Below are 21,447 nucleotides of genomic sequence, written 5' to 3'. Positions count from 1 at the left end.
TCTGAAGCAGGCTCCAGGCTCTGAACTGTCGGCACAGAGCCCGAGGCGGGGCTTGAACTCAATGAGCCATGAGATCTGACCTGAGCCGAAGTTGGACGCTCAACTGACTGAGCCACCCAGGTGCCCCTTTAGAGTTTATTTTTGAGAGAGAGAGAAAGAGAGCAAGAGAGAAAGGGGCAGAGAGAGACGGAGACACAGAATCCAAAGCAGGCTCCAGGCTCTGAGTTGTCAGCACAGAGCCCGACGCGGGGCTCAAACTCATGAACCCTGAGATCATGACCTGAGCCAAAGTCAGACGCTTCACTGACTGACCCACCCAGGCACCCCTCTTTATGTTTCACTTTTTATTTTATTTCTTTTTTTTTCAACGTTTATTTATTTTTGGGAGAGAGACAGAGCATGAACGGGGAGGGACAGAGAGAGAGGGAGACACAGAATCGGAAACAGGTTCCAGGCTCTGAGCCATCAGCCCAGAGCCCGACGTGGGGCTCGAACTCACGGACCGCGAGATCGTGACTTGGCTGAAGTCGGACGCTTAACCGACTGAGCCACCCAGGCGCCCCAATGTTTTACTTTTTAAAGGTACGCTCTGTGCCCAACGTGGCTTTTGAACTTCCAACGCTATGATCATTAGTCTCGCCCCCTTCGACTGAGTCAGCCAGGCGCCCCCTACATTTGCATTTAAAATATTCCGCTCTGGGGCACCTGGGTGGCTCAGTCGGTTAGGCGGCCGACTTCGGCTCAGGTCACGATCTCGCCGCGGTCCGTGAGTTCGAGCCCCACGTCGGGCTCTGGGCTGACAGCTCAGAGCCTGGAGCCTGCTTCGGATTCTGTGTCTCCCTCTCTCTCTGCCCCTCCCCTGCTCATGCTCTGTCTCTGTCTCAAAAATAAATAAAAATAGGGGCGCCTGGGTGGCGCAGTCGGTTAAGCGACCGACTTCAGCCAGGTCACGATCTCGCGGTCCGTGAGTTCGAGCCCCGCGTCGGGCTCTGGGCTGATGGCTCGGAGCCTGGAGCCTGTTTCCAATTCTGTGTCTCCCTCTCTCTCTGCCCCTCCCCCGTTCATGCTCTGTCTCGCTCTGTCCCAAAAATAAATAAAAAACGTTGAGGAAAAAAAACAAAAACAAAAACCTATGTTTAGGGGCACCTGGGTGGCCCAGTCGGTTAAGCGTCCGACTTCGGCTCAGGTCACGATCTCACAGCTCGTGAGTTCGAGCCCCACGTTGGGCTCTGCGCTGATGGCTCAGAGCCTGGAGCCAGCTTCGGATTCTGGGTCTCCCTCTCTCTCTGTCCCTCCCCCGCTCATGCTCTGTCTCTCTCTGTCTCTCAAAAATAAATAAATGTTAAAAAAATTTTTTTTTAAAACCTATGTTTATAATATATTTATAATTATTACATATAAGGTTATACTCATATGCAATTATATATATATTTATATATTTCATGTAAATATATATAAATACATACATAATGTAAATATATAATATAAATAAATATGTAAAATTGTGTGACCCCCCCAAACCCTAGAGGCCTTAACTATGACAGAGTTATACGTACCGGTGGGTTTAACAAATCATTGCACACAGAGTGTCCACACTGTTACGAAAACATCACGGTGTAAAAGTGACATCAGCACCTGTTGATTTCTGACCCTGTACGCAACCAACCCACTGTTGACCCTTTACACGAACCCAAAAAGGCCGGCATTGAAATCCCATTTTCCGCATAGAAAGACTGAGGCTTGACAAGCAGAAGGGACTTGCGCAAAGCCGCACAGCTAGGGAGCAGTGGAGCTGGGATTCTAAGCCACGTGTGCGTGACTCCAGACCCCGGGCTATTGGCCACCATGACCTTCTTGCGTCCCGGAGCACAATAACGTAAAGTCCTGGGCACACGGCCCTACAGAAAAGCATTTAGTGTGCATTTATGGCATCTAGGTCAGTGCGGAAGCTGGTTAGCAGAGCTGTGATTCCACATGGGATGAAGATTTGTGAAGAGCCAGGCAGCACGGTCACTGGAAGTAAGCGTCCAGTCGGAGTGAGACGTCAGCACATCGACCCTATTATCTGTATCCCCTGGTCCTAGACACCTCTCCTTCCTGGATTGTCACACGGCTTAAGTCAGAAGCAGATGTCTGTCAAGCCGACTGGGAGACCCTGTGAGCCGACCCCCACCCACTTACACGTGATTCATGCACAGCTCAAGACCCCTGCCCCCCTGCCTCGAGGAGGGGTGGGAGGTACGTCTGAGTCCCATTGGTGACGAGCTGGATGGGGTTCCCTTTGTTGGCTGCCTCCCTTCCTTGTCTTCTCGACTTGCTGGGACCACTTCCCAAAGAAAGTCCTCTAGGGGACCAGAATATGCCACCCCCAAATATGCCACTTTGGCATAAGGATTATTTTGAGTTTGAGGCAAACAAGGTGCAGAAAGAAATCTTCCCATCCCGACCACTTGTGAAAGTGACGACTCCCATAGGGCCCCTCTCCTGGGGAAGTTTTATGGCCACGAAGATGGAAAAACCTCAAGCTGAACGAGTCTGAGAAGGGTCCCTGATGCCTACCCCACCACCATCTGGCTCTTCTCTGAGAACAGATCAGTCTCCCGTGTGAAGAATCTCCTCCCTCCACCAGAATGAAGGGAGGGATCCTGATCACCAGAGAGTGAATTCAGGACCAAGAAGCCTAAATAAACAAACCTTATTACTTCTTCACTATTGACTGCCCCCAGCCCAGAGTGCTTTGTCTTATCAATTCTTTTTTTTTTTTTTTAAGTAAACTCTACGCCCAATGTGGGGCTCAAACTCACAACCCCAAGATCAACAGTCACACACTCACTGACTGAGCCAGCTGGGCGCCCCTAATTTCACAGGTTTTTTTTTTGTTGTTGAAGTTTTTATTGACTTATTTTGAGACACACAGAGAGCGTGAGTAGGGGAGGGGCAGAGAGATAAGGAGACAGAGAATCTGGAGTGCTGTCAGCACAGAGCCTGAAGTGGGGCTTGAACTCACGAACCGCGAGATCAAGACCTGAGCCAAAGTTAGATGCTTAACCGACTGAGCCACCCAGGCTCCCCCAGAGATCTTTTAAGGTAGCTCTCTCTATGTAATGACATTTATAAAGCTGATTCAAAATTCAGCTTGACATGTCCTCAGATGGCTTGTCAATTCTTTGCAAGTTGATTGTTTTTTTTATCTGAATGTATGAGAGCTTCCGGCTCTGATGCAGGCTTTCAAGCACATGTAAAAATTCATTAAAACGTGTCTGCTTTCCTCCTGTGAATCTGTCATATGTCAGTTTAATTCTCAGGCCCAGCCAGAGACCCAAAGAGGGAGGAGGAGAATTTTCCTCCCCTACAGCTCCAGGAAGGACCTGTACAAATACACCTTACCCCATCTGTTTCCCCCGTATTTTTGCCTTCCCACAGTTAACCTCCAGAGAAGCTCACTGTCCTTTTCCTTTGTCTTGCCATATCTCTAAAAATGTATTGTTCTTGTGTTAGGACGCTATAAAAGCCCAGGTTCTAGCCAGCCCTTTGAGTTACTCATCTCTGGGTACTCCCCCGTGTAAGTGCAGATGAACTAATAAACCTTTTTTTTGTGTGTGTGCCCAACCTGGGGCTTGAACTCATGACCCCAAGATCAGAAGTCACATGTTCTACCAACTGAGCTAGCCAGGTGCCCCGGAATTAGTAAACACCTAATGAACTTCTCTTTGTTTTTCTCTGTGAATCTGTCTTTTGTGAGTTTAATTTACAGGCCTCTGTTCTGCACCTAAGAGGGTGGAAGGAAGGAAAAAGGATGACTTTCCTCTCTTATTCTACTTACATTCAAATCCTTTTGTCTAAGGGTTACTCCTTGGGGAACCCAAACCAAAACAAAGTCTTAGTGGGGCACCCGGGTGGCTCACTTCCTTAAGCATCCGACTTCGGCTCAGGTCACAATCTCACGGTCCGTGGGTTCAAGCCCTGCCTCAGGCTCTGTGCTGACAAGTCAGAGCCTGGAGCCTGCTTCAGATTCTGTCTCCCTCCCTCCCTGCCCCTCCCCCGTTCACACTCTGTCTCTCTCAAAAATAAACATTAAAAAAAATTGTAATTAAAAAAAAAAATCTTAGCCAAAAAGCTCAAAGAGTCACTTCCTGAGATCTTCCTTCCTTCATCCACCCCCTTCACACCGCCCAGCCCTCCCTGTCGCCGCCTATCACCCCACCCTGTTTTATTTTCCTCATAGCAGTTCTCTCTATATGAAACTACCCTAATGATCGAGTCTTGTTTGCTCGTTTGCCTGTTGACTTATTTACTGCCCTTGGCTCTCTCCCTTCCCATGAGGATGTTAGTCCTGGCAGGGGGCACCACTGGCGTGTTCACCGCTGTCTGGACTCTGTAGGAAAGTGCCCGTGATAACATTTGTTGGCTGGAAACACTGTCCTTGACAGGGGCCCCAATTTACTCCTAACGAGTCCTGATTAGGAGCAGGACACTAACCTGGACACTGTTGACAACGTGAGGACCACACCATCCTGTGTTTTGGGGGGCCGTCCTGGGCACGGTGGGATGTCTTTTTTTTTTTTTTTTTTAATGTTTATTTATTTTTGAGAGACAGAGACAGAGAGAGAGCATGAGCGGGGGAGGGGCAGAGAGAGAGGGAGACACAGAATGTGAAGCAGGCTCCAGGCTCCGAGCTGTCAGCACGGAGCCCTACATGGGGCTCCAACCCACAAACCGTGAGATCGTGACCTGAGCCGAAGTCAGACGTTTAACCAACTGAGCCACCCAGGCGCCCCCCGGTGGGATATCTTTGTAGCATCCCTGGCCTCTTCCCTCCAGATACCACAGCAACCTCCCCTCCCCCCACCTCCTCTAGTGGTGACCACCCAACCCTTCCCCGGATATTGCCAAGTGTCTCCTGGGGTGGGGGCAAAAATCATCCCCAGCTGAGATCATGAACCTGGAGAGCGAGCCCCACCGGGTACTTACGACGGTGCGGGTAGCGCCTGGGGCCCGGAAGTCCATTTCCCGCCACCGTGCTCTTCCGGGCTGTAGGCAGCCCCGTGCAGCCGCACGGTCAGGGCGTTCCTGCAGTTTTTCACGCACAGGGAGGCAATCACGTGCTCCATCTTGGTGGTGATGTTGCCGACGACAAGCACTCGAAAGTGGCTCAGGGCTTGTTGGATAAACTCCTCCTCCTGGATCTCGTACAGGCAGCTGAAGAGCTCCAGGGAGCCCTGCTGGAGGGTGGAGCCCTCGCTCCGAGCTTTGCTTTGGATCCAGGCCAGCAGCTCCAGCTTGACGTGAGGCGAGACCTCCCAGCAGAGACTCTTCTCCAGGTAGCTCCTGGTCTCCTCGTTCAGGAGGCCAAACAGGAAGCGCACGGTGAGCCCCAAGAAGCTCCTTCCCGAAAACCCGTACTCCGCCAACAGCCTCGTCACGCTCTGCTCTGGGCTGGACCCGGTCTCCCCGGCGCCCAGGATGTAGTACATGGCGGCAAAGAATTCCTGGAAGCTGAGGTGGATGAAGCTGTAGAACTTTTCACAGTTGATGTCCTTCTGGAAGATGTTCATGTTGAGGAAGGAGGAGACATCTGCCCCATCGAGGCCATGCTTCCGGAGGTCCTGCTCCTCAAAGAGGATCTTCTGATTCCAGACGCCGTCCGCCGCCAGAGAGCACAGCGCCCTCTGGTTGGCCGGGGGGTGCAGGGTGGGGCTCCCCGGCTTGGGCTGCATCAGACTCAGGAGGTAGAGCAGGTACACGGCCGTGGTGGTCCTGGACGTCTGTCGTAGGAGCCCCCCGTCCTCCAGCTGCTGCTTGAGGCAGGTGCACACGACCCAGCACACCATGGGGACAAAGCACAGAGTGAACAGGGGCTCGTTGTCCCTCATGAAGCTGAAGACTTGAGCGGCCTGCTCTGCATTGTGGAAATACTTGTAGCAGTACTCCCGCCTCTCGGCCTCCGAGAAGCCCAGGATCTCCACGTGCCTGGGATGCTCCAGCAAGCGCTGGAGCTTGTCCAGAGCCGTGGGCCTGGTGGTGATGATCATGGACAGCTCAGGCAGCAGCTTCTTCCCAAGCAGGCTGCGGAGGAGAAGCTCAGTGGGCCGTTTCTCCTCCCAGCAGAGGCACCAGGGGCCCTGAGGGTGGTGGAAAGAGGGTTTTAGCTCGTCGAAGCCATCGACGATGAACAAGAGGCGCTCGGGGACTCGGACAAGCTCCTGGAGGGGCACGCTGGGCTCCGGCCAGCAGCTGGAGATGAGGTCCCGGGCGCTCTGCTCCGAGGTGCTCTGGTTCATCTCCCTGCAGTTGATGTAGAAGAGATAATCAAACCTGCCTTGGAAGAGCTTCCCGTCGGCCCAGTCGAGCATCACCTTGTGGGCCAGCATGGACTTGCCCATCCCGGCCGCTCCCTGCAGGACCACAGTGCGCGGGGGCTCGGGGCGCTCCTCGTCCGGCTCAAAGAGGGTCTCCATCTGGATGAGGCTGGCCTGGTGCCCCACGGCTCTTGCCTGTCCCCAGCCTGTGTCCAAAAGCTTCTGCTGGGCCCACATGGGAGTTGAGTGCTCCTTCACCAGGAGGAGGCGGGTGTACCTGCGGCTGAGGTTGACGCACTCCCCCAGGCGCGCATTTCGGTCTTGCATCAGCCGAAACTTCCTGCGGACGTAGTCCTTGTAGGTTTCCCGGGGATCTAAGGGAGGGGAGTGAGGAGGGGGGTCCATGGGAGACTCATCAGCCACTGTTCGTGGATCGGAGGGCGAAAGCAAACCACGGTCTCTTGGTGCCTATTTGTTCTGCAATATCCTCGGGATGCTTTTCTGGATGGAGCCTGGGGGGCTTGGTACTGTTCTCATGGGAAGCAAAGGCACTAACAGGGAAACTGTCCTCGGGCACAGGAGTCTATCCTGGCGACTCAAACGGGGTGTCCACGTCCTGGAGCACCTCCAGCACCTGCTGATGGAACACAGCAAGGGCACCTAGAGGAGGCTGTCAGCCTCAGCCACGGGTTCACTCGGGTCCTCCCGGGGAAGATACTGAAATCCCACATGGGCCCACAAGGAGCTGGTCGCAAATGGGAAAGTGAGCCCCACTCCCCAGCTACAGAACCCCGAACTGCATCCCTACCGGGACTGCTGTCTGATTTGCCTGCACGCTGAAGTTTGAGAAGGCAGCGCTCCCAAGGTTTCTGCCTTTGAAAAAAGGCCGCTGTGCATGGGCACTGGAGAACTTGTCTGCTCTCTAAGCCCTTTGCTAAATGTCTCTTTGGGGAAATCTACTTGGTAGAGATGTGAATGCACAATCTAGAACAGTGGTGCTCACCAGGATGATTGTGTCCTCCCCTAGGGGGTTTCTAGCAAGGTCTGGAGATATTTTGGGCCCTAGCAACTGAGGGGTGGGGCACCAGCTACGACCATCCTGTGGGTGGAGGCCAGGGTGGCTGGGTGGCTAAGTCAGTTAAGCATCTGACTCTTGATTTTGGCTCAGGTCGTGTCTCACTCACAGTTTGTGAGTTTGAGCCCCACATTGGGCTCTGCAGTGACAGTGCAGAACCTGTTTGGGATTCTCTCTCTCTGCCCCTCCCCTGCTATCTCTCCCTCTCATAAAAAAAAAAAAAAAAAAAAAAAGAGATCATCCTTTTGTAGTTGAATGTCCCCAGAGGTCCATAATATTGGACCTAAAGGAAGGCTAAAAAAGAGATCTAAATTTGATCCTGGGACTCTCTCACAAGGAATGCATGCACTCTTTTATTTTGAATTCTAGGAAAATACACATAAAATGTAGCATTTTAACTGTTTTTAAGGGTAAGACTGACTCAATGATATTAAGCACATTCACAACGTTGTGCAATCATCAGCACGGTCCATTTCCAGAAATTTTCGTTCGTCCTCAACAGAAACTCTGTGCCTATTAAACACTAACTCCCCATTCCTCCCCCACCCCCAGCCCCTGGTCCACTCTCTGTCTCCAGTGTGACTTATTTAAGTACCTCATATAAGTGGAATTGTATTGGCTCATTTGACTTAACATAATGTTTTCTTTTTTCTTACAATCCAATGCAGGGCTTGAATCCTGAGATCAAGACCTGAGCTGAGACCAAGAGTCTCAAGGTGGAGAGTCTCAAGCTGAGACCAAGAGACCACTGGGAAGGGGGAAGCTTATTGAAAAGATTTTATGGGTGGATGGATGGATGCTTAACCAGCTGAGCCACCCAGGTGCCCCTGACTTAGCATAATGTTTTTGAAGTACATCTATGCTGTAGCAAGTATCAAAATTTCATTCCATTTTGGGGCGCCTGGGTGGCTCAGTCGGTTAAGTGTCCGACTTCGGCTCAGGTCACGATCTCTCGGTCTGTGGGTTCGAGCCCCGCGTCAGGCTCTGGGCTGATGGCTCGGAGCCTGGAGCCTGCTTCCGATTCTGTGTCTCCCTCTCTCTCTGTCCCTCCCCCATTCATGCTCTGTCTCTCTCTGTCTCAAAAATAAATAAACGTTAAAAAAATTTTTTAAAAAAAGACAAAATTTCATTCCATTTTAAGTCTGAATAATATTCCATTGTATGTATATATACCATATTTTGTTGATCCATTCATCCGCTGATAAAGTTATCTTATTCCTCCCTTAATGTGTATTGATAAATATCAATACTTCTGAGTTTATAAATATACAATTTGCACTTCCCTTTCATCAATGGTGATTCTATTTCATGTAGAAAGGTTTTTTTTTAATTTATTGTATTTATTTTTTTTAATATTTTATTTTTGAGAGAGAGAGAGAGAGAGAGCACTAGTGGGGAGAGACAGAGAGAGAAGGAGACACAGAATCCGAAACAGGCTCCAGGCTCTGAACCATCAGCATAGATCATGATGCAGAGCTCGAACCCACGAACCGTGAGATCATGACCTGAGCTGAAGTCGGACCCTTAACCGACTAAGCCACCCAGGCACCCCTACATTTTTTTTTAATTGAACAAAGATAATTGTGACAGTAATGCTTGGATTTTGTAGAAGTCCTAGTGTTTTCCTGTAGAGAAAGGGCTCTTATTTTCAGACATGGGGAATATCAGGAAAATAGAAAAGTTTAAAATAATGATGAGAACGAAAATGGAGTTACCACATATTGGCCATGTGCTATGCCCAGTGCATAAAGACACCTTTGAAAGATGTCCAGAATCATTTGTGTTCTTGTTGACAATGATACTCTCTGTCCAGCAGCCCATACTCATTTCTTCTTCACCAACAGTCCCAATTTTATTAAGGTGATGGATGCTGTTCTTTTTTTTTTTTTTTTTTTTTAGGTTTTTAAAAAAAAATTTTTAATCTCTTTTTATTTTTGAGAGAGAGAGACATAGTGTGAGTGGGGGAGGAACAGAGAGAGACAGAGACACAGAATCTGAAGCAGGCTCCAGGCTCTGAGCTGTCAGCACAGAGCCTGATGTGGGACTTGAACTCACTAACTGTGAGATCATGACCTGAGCTGAAGTCGGCCGCTTAACCGACTGAGCCACCCAGGAGCCCCTTTTTAGATTTTATTTTAAAGCAATCTCTACACTGAAAGTGGGGCTCTATCTCACCACCCAGAGATCAAGAGTCACTTGCTCCACTACTGAGCCAGCCAGATGCCCCGGGAGCTGATGCCTGATACCAGCCATATGCTGTCCCTTCACAAGCCCCAGAGGATGAATCACAGTTTGGCTAAACCAGTCATGAACAATCTCATTCCCTGTTGCCAGTGGCTGGTCTGGGAATGTGCCCCAGTTCCAACCAATGAGGTGCAAAGGGATGACCACCGGGAAGGGGGAAGCTTGTTGAAAAGATTTTATGGGTGGATGGATGGGTGAATGGGTGGCTCAGTCAGTTGAGCAACTGACTCTTGATCTTGGCTCAGGTCACGATCTCACAGTTCATGAGTTCGAGCCCTGCATTGGGCTCTGTGCTGACAGTGTGGAGCCTGCTTGGGATTCTCCCTCCTTCCTTCTCTCTCTGCCCCTCCCCTGCTGTCTGTCTGTCTGTCTGTCTCTCTCTCTCTCTCAAAATAAAATAAATTTAAAAAAATGATACTCTCATGAAGAAGAAAATCTTTTGTCTCTCTCTTTTTTTTTTTCCCTGCTTGGAATTCACTTGCATGAAATGGTTTGGTTGCCATCTTGCAACCATGAGGTGACAAATCTTAGGACAAGTGTAACAGCAGGAAGTTAGGGATTTGATCGTGTTGCTAACTGGCCACATAAGGCAGAGTTTATGTGCAGAAACCAACCACCCATGTCAAGATGTCTTGTTATGCTTTTCTTTAATGCAAACATTAAATATTTTTTTTTTTTTTGCTTGATCTAGTCCATTGGACAGTCTGATACGTGTAGCCTTGTGTATTCTACCAGATACATGGCTCATGACTCACCTTTCCTTGGAGTTCCAGGAAAGACTTCCAGACAACATACTGACTGGCTCTCCAGTGAGGATGAGCCATCAGGTGGAGTATCTGGAAGAGAAATTTTGGAAGATCAGCTAGCATATATCTGGCTAGCTCTCAATAATATTAGCTACTTTGAACACCTGAAGCTAATATAACTTATATGTCAATTAAAAAAATACTAGTTACTATTACATCAGACTGTCTACATGATAATTCTCTGTCCACCCACACCCCAGAATGTTTGGCATTCACCTCACATGCATTACTGTTGAAAACACTTGCTCTCCATAAGCCACTCTCCTTCCTGGGTACACATTGTGGGGATCAGCACCTCCATCGATCCAACAAATCCTTTCAGGCAGGAAGTTGTGAGTCAGCTTGGATTTCCTCCCTCTCCTTCAGTCCTTGCCCACATCTCATCCATCTATCCATCCATTCATCCACCCATCCATGCATCCATGCATGCATCCATCCATCCATTCATCCATCCATCTCCATCCTCCATCTACCCATACATCCACCCATCCACCCATCCATCCCTCCATCCCTCCATCCACCACCCACCCATCAATCCATTCATCCATCCACCCACCCATCCATCCAACCATCCGTCCATCTCCATCCATCCATCTACCCATCCACCCACCCATCCATCCACCCACCCATCCATCCATCCATCGATCTGCCCATCCACCCATCCATCCATCCATCCATCCATCCACCCATCCATCCCTCCATCCATCCATCCACCCATCCCTCCATCCATCCATCCATCCACCCATCCATCTATCCATCCACCCACCCATCCATCCATCCTTCCATCCAACCACCCATCCACCCATCCATCCATCCCTCCATCCATCCATCCATCCACCCATCTCCATCCATCCATCTACCCATCCATCCACCCATCCATACATACACCCATCCATCCACCCATCCACCCATCCGTCCATCTCCATCCATCCATCTACCCATCCACCCACCCATCCATCCACCCACCCATCCATCCATCCATCGATCTGCCCATCCACCCATCCATCCATCCACCCATCCATCCATCCTTCCATCCAACCACCCATCCACCCATCCATCCATCCCTCTATCCATCCATCCATCCACCCATCTATCCATCCATCCATCCACCCATCCACCCACCCATCCATCTATCCATTCATCCACTCATCCATCCATCTCCATCCACCCATCTACCCATCCATCCACCCATCCACCCACCCATGTTTTCATCTCCACCCATCCATCCACACATCCACCTATCCATCTACCCATCACCCATCCATCCATCCATCTCCATCCATCCAGCGACCCATCCATCTATCCATCCACCCACCCATCCATCCATCCATCCCTCTACCCATCCCTCCATCCCTCCATCCACCCATCCATCCACCCACCCACCCATACATACATACATCCACCCATCCCTCCATCCATCCCTCCACCCACCCACCCATCCATTCACCCATCCACCCATCCATCCACCTACCCATCCTCCCATTCCATCCATCCACCCACCCACCTACCCCATCCATCCATTCATCCAGCCATCCAAAAAATATACCTATTTTGGGCACCAGTGTTATCCATGCATTTTCCTAGCATTGGATACATAGCAATAAACAAGACACGAGGTCTCTACCCCGTGGACCTTACTCTCTATGGTGTGGAGAGTTGAGCACATAAAAAACAAACTTTTCAGGAGAGCCTGGGTCGCTCAGTCAGTTGAGCATCTGTTAATTTTGGCTCAGGTTGTGATCCCAGGATCCTGGGATTGAGCCATGCATCGGGCTCTGTGCTGAGTGTGGAGCCTGCTTAAGATTCTTCTCTCCCTCTCTCTCTCTTTCTCTCTTTCAAAAAAAAGAAAAAAAAGGAAACACTTCACAAAACTTCAGATAATGATGGAAATTGTCTTTACAATGAAATAAGAATACATGACAGAGTAATTAAGAGTAGTATTTTAGTTTGGGTGCAAGAATGGCTTTTCTGTGGGTGTATTGTAAGATCAAATATTCCAAGTGCTTCCTGGACATCTTTGATCTCACAGGACCCCAGAGTGTAAGCCTCAGTGTGAGTTCCCGTGCTCTGGCCAGGTGTGTCCCCACCTAGTGACACAGCCTGCCCCTTTGGCTAGTGTTCCTACTAGAATTGGACCAGCTGCCTCATCCCCACCTCCTAGACCGACTGCACCTCACTGGTCCGCATTCTCCCGAGTTCCAGTTCCCTGCTGGCCCGTGAAATTATCCAGACAAGCCAACATTGTCCTCTTCCAACAATCCCAAAGCTCCCACACTCCTCTGTCTACAAAGGCTGCCTCCTGCAGCCCCTTGAGGTTCACTACCTTTCTGAAATCAACCCAGTGAGACTCCCATGGTGCATGGGGTCTCCTCTTCTGAGCTGTGAGTGTATGCGACAAATGTTAGTCTCATCCATCCTGTGTTTGGTGTCTGTGTTCAGCCATCTGAAACCACTTAGGGTGGGATATGTCTCCTTCACCAGTGGGGTGAATAGGGGGTGATCAGAACAGAGGATAAGGTACTTAATCTGAGATCTGAATGGCAAAGGGCCAGATATGTGAGCAGGGCCATTCTAAGCAGAAACAAAACAAAACAAAACAAAATAAAAACAACCTAAGGCAGCAAGTGTAAAGGTCCTGGGGAAGAACAATGGCACAACAGCAACGAGCTTCGGGGTAAGTGCTGGGTGGGTTTGGAGAGACTGGCTCAGCGGGCCTTGTAGGAACACCTTGAGCAATTTGGATTACAATCTACTCACAGCAGGAGGCTACTGGAGGCTTGAAAGCAAGGGAGGGGGTGATTTAATCCATGGTTGTAAAGATTATTGTGCCTGCTGAGTGGGGAAAGCCTGTAAGGAGAGGTGAGGGGTGAGGGGCAAGCATAGCAGGTGGCAGTCAGCCACGTGCAAGGTGGGTCACCCTCTGGGCGCTGGGCGCAGAAGTGGGGGGAAATGCTTAGAGCTGTAAGTGCTGGGATTTGACAAAGCCTGGATGTGTGAGGTTTGGGGAAACAAGGACTCCGATATGATGCCCCAGTAAAACCAATCAAAAGTGATAAGGATCAGACTTCACACTTATTCGGATGGCAACTTTAAAGAAGCAAAACAGGGGCGCCTGGGTGGCTCAGTCAGGTAAGCATCTGACTCTTGGTTTTGGCCCAGGTCATGATCTCACGGTTCATGGGTGTGAGCCCCACATCGGGTTCTGGGCTGACAGTGTGGAGCCTGCTTTGGTTTCTCTCTCTGTGTGCCCCTCCCCAATTTGCATGTGCTCACTTTCTCTCTCTCTCTCTCAAAATAAACAAATGAACATCAAAAACAAAACAAAACAAAACAAAAAAGCTAGAAACAAAGGAAGCACCGGGCTGGCTCAGTCTGTAGAGTATGCGACTCTTCATCTCAGGGTGATGAACTTGAGCCCAACATTGGGCATCTCTAGGGATTACTTTAATTTTTTTTAATGTTTATTTATTTTTGACAGAGAGAGAAACAGAGCATGAGCAGGGGAGGGGCAGAGAGAGAGGGAGACTCTGCTTCAGAATCTGAAGCAGGTTCCAGGCTCTGAGCTGTCAGCACAGAGCCCGACACAGGGCTTGAACTCACAGACTGTGAGATCATGACCTGAGCTGAAGTCGGATGCTCAACCAACTGAGCCACCCAGGGGCCCCTCTAGGGATTACTTCAAAGAAAAAAAGAGGGGCGCCTGGATGGCTCAGTTGGTTAAGTGACTGACTTCAGCTCAGGTCATGATCTTGTGGTCCATGGATTTGAGCCCCATGTTGGGCTCTGTGCTGACAGCTCAGATCCTGGAGAATGCTTCAGATTCTGACTCCCTCTTTCTCTGCTCCTCCCCCACTTGCACTCTCTCAAAAATAAATAAACATTTTAAAAAATTTAAAAATTGGGGCACCTGGATGACTCATTCGGCTGAGCGTCCGACTTCGGTTCAGGTCATGATCTCACTGTTCATGAATTCAAGCCCCATGTCGGGCTCTGTGCTGACAGCTCAGAGCCTGGAGCCTGCTTCAGATTCTGTGTCTCCCTCTCTCTCTGCCCTTCCTCCACTCATGCTCTCTCCCTGTCTCTTTCTGTCTTTTTTAAAAAAATTTTTTTAACGTTTATTTATTTTTGAGACAGAGAGAGACAGGGCATGAATGGGGGAGGGTCAGAGAGAGAGGGAGACACAGAAACAAGCTCCAGGCTCTGAGCTGTCAGCACAGAGCCCGACGCGGGGCTCGAACTCATGGACCACGAGATCATGACCTGAGCCGAAGTCAGATGCTTAACTGACTGAGCCACACAGGCGCCCCTCTCTTTCTGTCTTAAAAATGAATAAATATTAATTAAAAAAAAAAAGCATTCCATGTTTTATCTTGGCAGCTCTTGTCTGGAGGCAACTGGTGGTTTTCTGAGCCTCAGTTTTCTCACCTCTATGATAGGTGTAATAATAATCATATCTATCACACAACATTCACAACACAGCACGCATCATTACGCAACGTGCATGCCTTGTTATAGGAGGAAATCAGAAGCGTCTGATCAGCAGCCCAACTATCTCTTAGGACAGAAGACACGCCCCTCGAGGACGAGGGGTGGGACAGGGCAGAGGAAAGAACTCACAAAGAGGGTATTGACTCCAGGGCTCTACGGATAAGTAGGAACTTTCCCCGGCAAAGACCTTGGAGCCTGGGCATTGCGCACCCAACGCGGCCCCAGCAAGGCCAAGGGCAGAGGCGAGAAGCCAAGGAAGGGAGCTGTCGGGGTGTGGCCTGACCGCCCAGCGCCTCCTTACCCCTCACCGGGTCCTCTCTCTGTCCTCTCTCCCACAGGTCCCGCCGGTTGATGCGCTGGAAGAGGCCCAGCGCCAGTGGCCAGGCCGCGCCCGGCCCGCAGTGAGCCACCAGCAGCTGTGCGGTGTCCAGGGGCCCCGCTGGCTCCAGCTTCCCCCAGGGGATCCTGCCCCCCTCAGCCTCCGGCAACGCGCCCAGGTACAGCTTGAACTTCTTCAGCTCCACGGCCTCCAGCTCTTCCAGGTAGGCCGAGAGGCGACAGAGGCTGTCGCTAAGCGGGGCTCGGGGCATGGGGGCGTCGTGAACCCCAAGGGACAGCAGCCGGAGCCTGGAGTGTGTCCACACGAGGTGTGCGATTCCAACATGCCCACCGTCTGATCCGCCGCAGGCGAGACTGGAGGAGCGAGAGAGGACAGTCCTTGTGATGAAATAGAGCTTCCTCACCCTGCAGGTGACGCCTGGGCCCCACGCACCGGTGGGTGTTCCCTTCCAAGAAGAGGAAGCTGGGCAGATTAGGAAATCCCAGGAGTTGTCCACCGCGAGAAAGAATTTCACTTCTGCTCCCTCTTCCCGGCTCCCCACACTCCTTCCTATCTCTCCCTGCCCGTGGGCCTTTGCAGTATCCTCAAGCTAGTCACTGCCCTCCTGGTGGTTAGACCCCCCCCCCCCCCCATTCTGCTGGTATCAGGCTTGGACAGGCCACCTGCATGAGCAGATGGTCCGTGAGCAAGCGTGAGTGTGAAACGTCAACCCGTGTGGGCAAACTTCTCTTCTAGGTGGAAACGTTACAAACGTGACCGCAGGAGTCTGCTATTTTCTCTTTTCTCAGCCACAAGACTGCCATATCCCAGAGGGGGACTGTGTGGTAAGTAGGCAGAGCAATGGTCCCCCAAAGGTGTCTGTGTCCCAATCCCGGGAGCCTGTGATGTGCTACCTTACAGAGCAAAAAAGACTTTGCAGATGCAATTAAATGTCAGGCTCATGAGGGGCGCCTGGGTGGCGCAGTCGGTTAGGCGTCCGACTTCAGCCAGGTCACGATCTCGCGGTCCGGGAGTTCGAGCCCCGCGTCGGGCTCTGTGCTGACGGCTCAGAGCCTGGAGCCTGTTTCCGATTCTGTGTCTCCCTCTCTCTCTGCCCCTCCCCCGTTCATGCTCTGTCTCTCTCTGTCCCAAAAATAAATAAACGTTGAAAAAAAAAATTAAAAAAAAAAAAAAGTCAGGCTCATGAGATGGGGACATTACCCCGGATGGTTCAGATGGGCTCAGGAAAGTCACAAGGAGGACCAGGGTCGGAGGGCAAGGGCGATGGGAGCAGAAGGAGGAGTGATGTGATGATGGCTGGAAAAGGCGACGAAACGGATTCTCACCCAGAGCCTCCGACGGCACAGCCTGCTGACACCCCGATTTTAGCCCTGTTTCAAACTTCTGACCTCCCAAACTGTAAGATAGTCCACATGTAGAGTGGACATGTGATTTGTTATAGCAGCACAAGGGACTGATACAGACTCTTTTTTCTGCCTTGGGCCAGGAATGAAAAAGATACAGATGAAGCCACAGCTAACAGGCTCCCGGGGACCATGTATGTGAACAATGTTGCTATGGGTCCTGTGTATGTGAACAATGTTGCTATAGGGGCCGTGCATGTGAACAACGTTGCCATAAGTCAGGAAGGTGGAGGGCTCATTGGTTACTGCCAGTACTGTAGCCCAGACTGACTGGCAGAGGGACATAATTACTTTAGGAGACAGTCAAACCAGCATTGTTTCACTTAGGATGCGGTGGGCTGGAACCAGGATTCCCAATTCCAATGCCTTAAACAAGGAGGAGAAACAAACCACAGCTGCAAGAAATAATATGGATAAAGCCTGTGGGCATAATGTTAAGCAAGGGAAGCCAGATATAAAAAAAAAGGGTGCATGGGTGGCTCAATTGGTTAAGCATCCAACTTTGGCTCAGATCATGACTTCGTGGTTTGCGAGTTCGAGCCCCGTGTCAGGCTCTGTGCTGATAGCTCGGAGCCTGGAGCTGCTTCAGATTCTGTGTCTCCCTCTCTCTCTGCCCCTCCCCTGCCCGTGCTCTGTCTCTCTCTGTTTCTGAAAACTGAATAAACCTTAAAAAAAAAAAAAAAAAAGATATCGGTTACCCTGGGAATGGGGTTCAACTGAACCCCAAATAGGGTTTTGTTGTTGTTGTTTTTTGAATATTGTATTTATTTTTGAGAGAGAGAGAGCACAAATGGGGAAGGGGCAGAGAAAGAGGAGACAGAGGATCCTACATGGCTCTGCTGACAGCCGAGACTCTGATGTAGGGCTTGAACCCATAAACCGTGCAATCATGACTTAACTGACTAGCCGCCCCATAGCCCAAACTATTTTGATCACCGTTTTCTTGCCAGCAACTAGAACAGCACCTGGAATACAGTAAATGCCCCTCTTATATTTGATGAGCCGTATAATGAATGAATCACACATGTATATAGCATTTTATGTGACCCAAGATGGAGACATTACCTAAGGGAGGGCACAGTTTGGAGAAAATAGATAAATAAATATATTTTGTTAAACTACTTGGAATGGAAAGTAAGACTTTAATCTTTTTAATGTTAATTTATTTTTGAGAGAGAAAGACACAGAATGCGAGTGGGGCAGGGGCGGAGAGAGAGGGAGACACAGAATCCGAAGCAGCTCCAGGCTCTGAGCCGTCAGCGCGGGGCCCGACGCGGGGCTCGAGTTCACGGACCGTGAGATCGTGACCTGAGCCGAAGTCACCCGGGTGCCCCCCTTGCCTCACTTTCATATGGAAATGGTGAAGTGCTTGATGAAGGGTGGGGAATTTCATGGAATGTTGGGCAGGAATTTTTCAACTATTATTACTGGTCTGGATTTATCAGGAGGATAAGACAGTGGACACGAGGCAGGAGACAGGGAGTCAGGAACGTTATTCCGCCAGGACTCAGAGAGATGAGCGGCCCCCACAGGGAGCAGAGAGTCCGTGAGTGTTTCTGTGCAAGCCAGCAACCACCTGACTTGCATGCTGGGGAGAGTTCTTGTGGACTTTCCAGGGTCAGTGGTGCCACATGGAGATCCCACAGGGGCCCCTCTCCCGGGCCCCGCACCTCTCCACCGCACCAGCAGAGTGACCCTGGGAGAGTCACCTTACCTTGACTCCAAACCTCTAAAGGCCCAGCAAAGGATGGAGAAATAGGCCGCAGGACAAGTCCTTACGTCACTTTGGTAAAATGGGAGTCTCAGAGGTGAGGTATTGGGCTCTGACCCTCAAACGTGACCTACTTTGATCTTCCTACCTTCACTAAGTACTGCGGCCGCCAGAAGTCTCCCCGACAGACGAGCAAATTCTCTGCCTCTGTGGGACTTCCTGTCTAATGGAGACAAAATAAAGGAACACAAATAAACAGATACACAAGCGTGTGGAGTTCAGAGTGTGGAAGATGCTACGAAGGGGACAAAATGCAGACTGGAGAGTTCAGGAAGCCTTCTGCAGGACATGGTGTGTGAAGTGAGTCTTGAAGGGTGAGCAGGGTTTAGCAGGGGAGGGAACCACAGCTGGGCAGGTTGTGGGGGGGGGGACGCTGAGGGGCCAGGGGGGTCTGGCAGGTAGAAGGGAGAGCAGGACAACATCAGGAGATGAAGTAGGTGAGAGTACCAAGACAGGTCAGAAACACCTTGAGTGATGCTTGGACTCAATCCCGAGGGCAATGGGGAGCCATGGAGCATTTTTTTTTTTTATTGAGGTAAAAATACACACTGCACAACATTTACCACTTTACCTATTTTAAAACGTACAGTTCAGGGGCACCTGGGTGGCTCAGTTGGTTCAGCATCCGACTTTGGCTCAGGTGATCTCTTGAATCATGAGTTTGAGCCTCATGTCGGGCTCTGTGCTGACAGCTCGGAGCCTGGAGCCTGCTTCCGATTCTGTGTCTCCCTCTCCCTCTGCCCCTCCCCTGCTCATGCTCTGTCTCTCTCTCTCTCTCTCTCTCTCTCTCTCTCAAAAATAAATAAAATCCTAAAAAAAAAATTCTTTTAGTGGCACCTAGGTGCCTCAGTCAGTTAAGCATCTGACTTCCACTCAGGTCATGATCTCACGGTTCATGTGTTCAAGCCCTGCATCAGGCTCTGTGCTGACAGCTCAGAGCCTGGAGCCTGCTTCAGATTCTGTGTCTCCCTCTCTCTCTCCCCCTCCCCTGCTTGCACTCTGTCTGACTGTCTCTCTCTCAAAAATAAATAAAAACATTAAAAATTTTTTAATAAAAAAATAAACTAAAAAAAATGAAACCATATAATATGTGACCTTCTAGGTCAGGCTTATTTCACTTAGTAAAATGTTTGAAGGTTCACCTGTCACAGGGGGCTTGAACTCATAAACTATGAGATCATGACCTGAGCCAAAGTCAGATGCTTAACCAACTGAGCCACCCAGGCACCCCTAACCTGGGTTCTTTACAAGTTAGATATGAGCTTCCCTGAATGACTCACTCTCTGACCTCCTTCCCCACCACTGTCGCAGGAAGAAAAAGATTTCTAAGAATGCAGAGAGGAGGGCGGAGGAAAGCTGAATCTATAACTACTTCGTACATCTCCTTTCAAATAAGTCCTTTCTTCTCTTGGGAAGGAAGACAATTGGCAATATCTGGGGACTTGGGTAGCTCAGCACTATTTTTACAAACACAGGAATCAATCCATCCCAGCCTCTGAGTCCAAGGGCCTCAGGGTCTAAAGACAAGGAAAGACGATTTTTTATGACGGTCAATTTAGGAAACACTGAAAACGTTTCCTCAGACTTTTTTTTTCCCCCACCAAGAAAATGTGATTGCTCTGATTACAAAAATGTCATGTCTTTAATATACAAGATTCTAGTGTCTTAGTAAGGGGAAAGAAACAGGGGCACCTGGGTGGCTCAGTCGGCTAAGCATCCAACCGCGGCTCAGGTAATGTTCTCACGGTTTGTGGGTTTGAGCCCCGCATCGGGCTCTGCGCTGACAGCTCGGAGCCTGGAGCCTGCTTTGGATTCTGTGTCTCCCTCTCTCTCTGACCCTCCCCTGCTCGTGCTCTGTCTTTCTCTGTCTCAAACATTAAAAAAAATTTAAAAAAAAGTTTCTCTCTCTCTTCCTCTGTCCCTCCCCCATGTGCATGCTCTCTCTCTCTGAAAATAATAAATAAATAAATAAATAAATAAATACTAAAAAAAAAAAGAGATGCTCTTAATGTTTGAATAAATTAATTATGAAAATAGATGAGGAAGTGAATGAATGAATGAGTTTGTTCCAACCATGGAGCGCATTAATATTATCTCACTGAATCTGCACCACCCTTAAGCAGGGACTGTCGTACCCATAGTATGTAGCAGACAATAAATCCATAGAGGTAACTTGATCAATGTCACATGACCAATAGAGTTAAAGGCAGAATCAAGTCTAAACCCAATCAAAGCTGGGGTGATAGTCCCCACCTTGGTTCTCAGCTGGAGGTGAACATTGTGATCTCCCGGAGAACTTTTAAAAATTATATATAAGATATATGCGTATGTGTGTATGTATATATATATATGCACACACACAAAGTTTTCAAATATACATAATGTTAATATTTCATATCTATATACGAAATTGTAATTACATACAAATCATAACTTATAAATATGTGAACATAATATGTATATTAAATTGTCCCCTTTTGGGGCATCTGTGTGGCTCAGTGGGTTAAGTGTCTGACTTTGGCTCAGGTCATGATTTCACAGCTCCTGAGTTTGAGCCCCGCTTCAGGTTCTGTGCTGACAGCTCAGAGCCTGGAGCCTGCTTTGGATTCTGTGTGTCCCTCTCCCTCTCTCTCAAAAATAAATAAAACATAAAAAAAACATTTTTATTATTCTGTATTTTATTTATTTTTAGTTTATTTATTTATTTGTTAATTTTAATTTAAATCCAAGTTAGTTAACATATAGTTAATAATGATTTCAGGAATAGAATTGAGTTATTCGTCATTACATATAATACCCAGTGCTCGTCCCAACAAGTGCCCTCCCTAATACCCATCACACATCTAGCCCATCCCCCCCACCCACCTCCCTCCATCAACCCTCAGTTTGTTTTCTGTATTTTTTTTTTTTAATTTTTTTTTTTTTCAACATTTATTTATTTTTGGGACAGAGAGAGACAGAGCATGAACGGGGGAGGGGCAGAGAGAGGGAGACACAGAATCGGAAACAGGCTCCAGGCTC

The 21,447-nt window shown here is 49.4% G+C and overlaps 1 protein-coding gene across 2 annotated transcripts in view; it reads right to left on the bottom strand.

Annotated features, from left to right (window-relative positions):
- The window catches only part of NLRP12 (NLR family pyrin domain containing 12), a 30,780-nt gene extending 15,267 nt beyond the window's left edge, over nucleotides 1-15,513 (bottom strand). The window contains exons 1-4 of one of the 2 annotated variants that reach the window (XM_043600164.1): nucleotides 15,214-15,513; nucleotides 10,374-10,454; nucleotides 4,975-6,673; nucleotides 2,520-2,525 (exon numbers count right to left, since the gene is read on the bottom strand). In XM_043600164.1, the coding sequence (XP_043456099.1) occupies nucleotides 2,520-2,525; nucleotides 4,975-6,673; nucleotides 10,374-10,454; nucleotides 15,214-15,502 (2,075 nt within the window). In that variant the 5' untranslated portion in view covers nucleotides 15,503-15,513. Of the gene's footprint in view, nucleotides 1-2,519; nucleotides 2,526-4,971; nucleotides 6,674-10,373; nucleotides 10,455-15,213 lie in introns of both variants that reach the window. The other variant, XM_043600165.1, reaches the window with a different exon arrangement.
- Between the last annotated feature and the right edge of the window lie 5,934 nt (nucleotides 15,514-21,447).

The sequence above is a fragment of the Prionailurus bengalensis genome, chromosome E2, assembly GCF_016509475.1.
Source record: "Prionailurus bengalensis isolate Pbe53 chromosome E2, Fcat_Pben_1.1_paternal_pri, whole genome shotgun sequence".
Taxonomy (NCBI): domain Eukaryota; kingdom Metazoa; phylum Chordata; class Mammalia; order Carnivora; family Felidae; genus Prionailurus; species Prionailurus bengalensis.
This window is presented reverse-complemented; position numbering and strand designations above follow the sequence as displayed.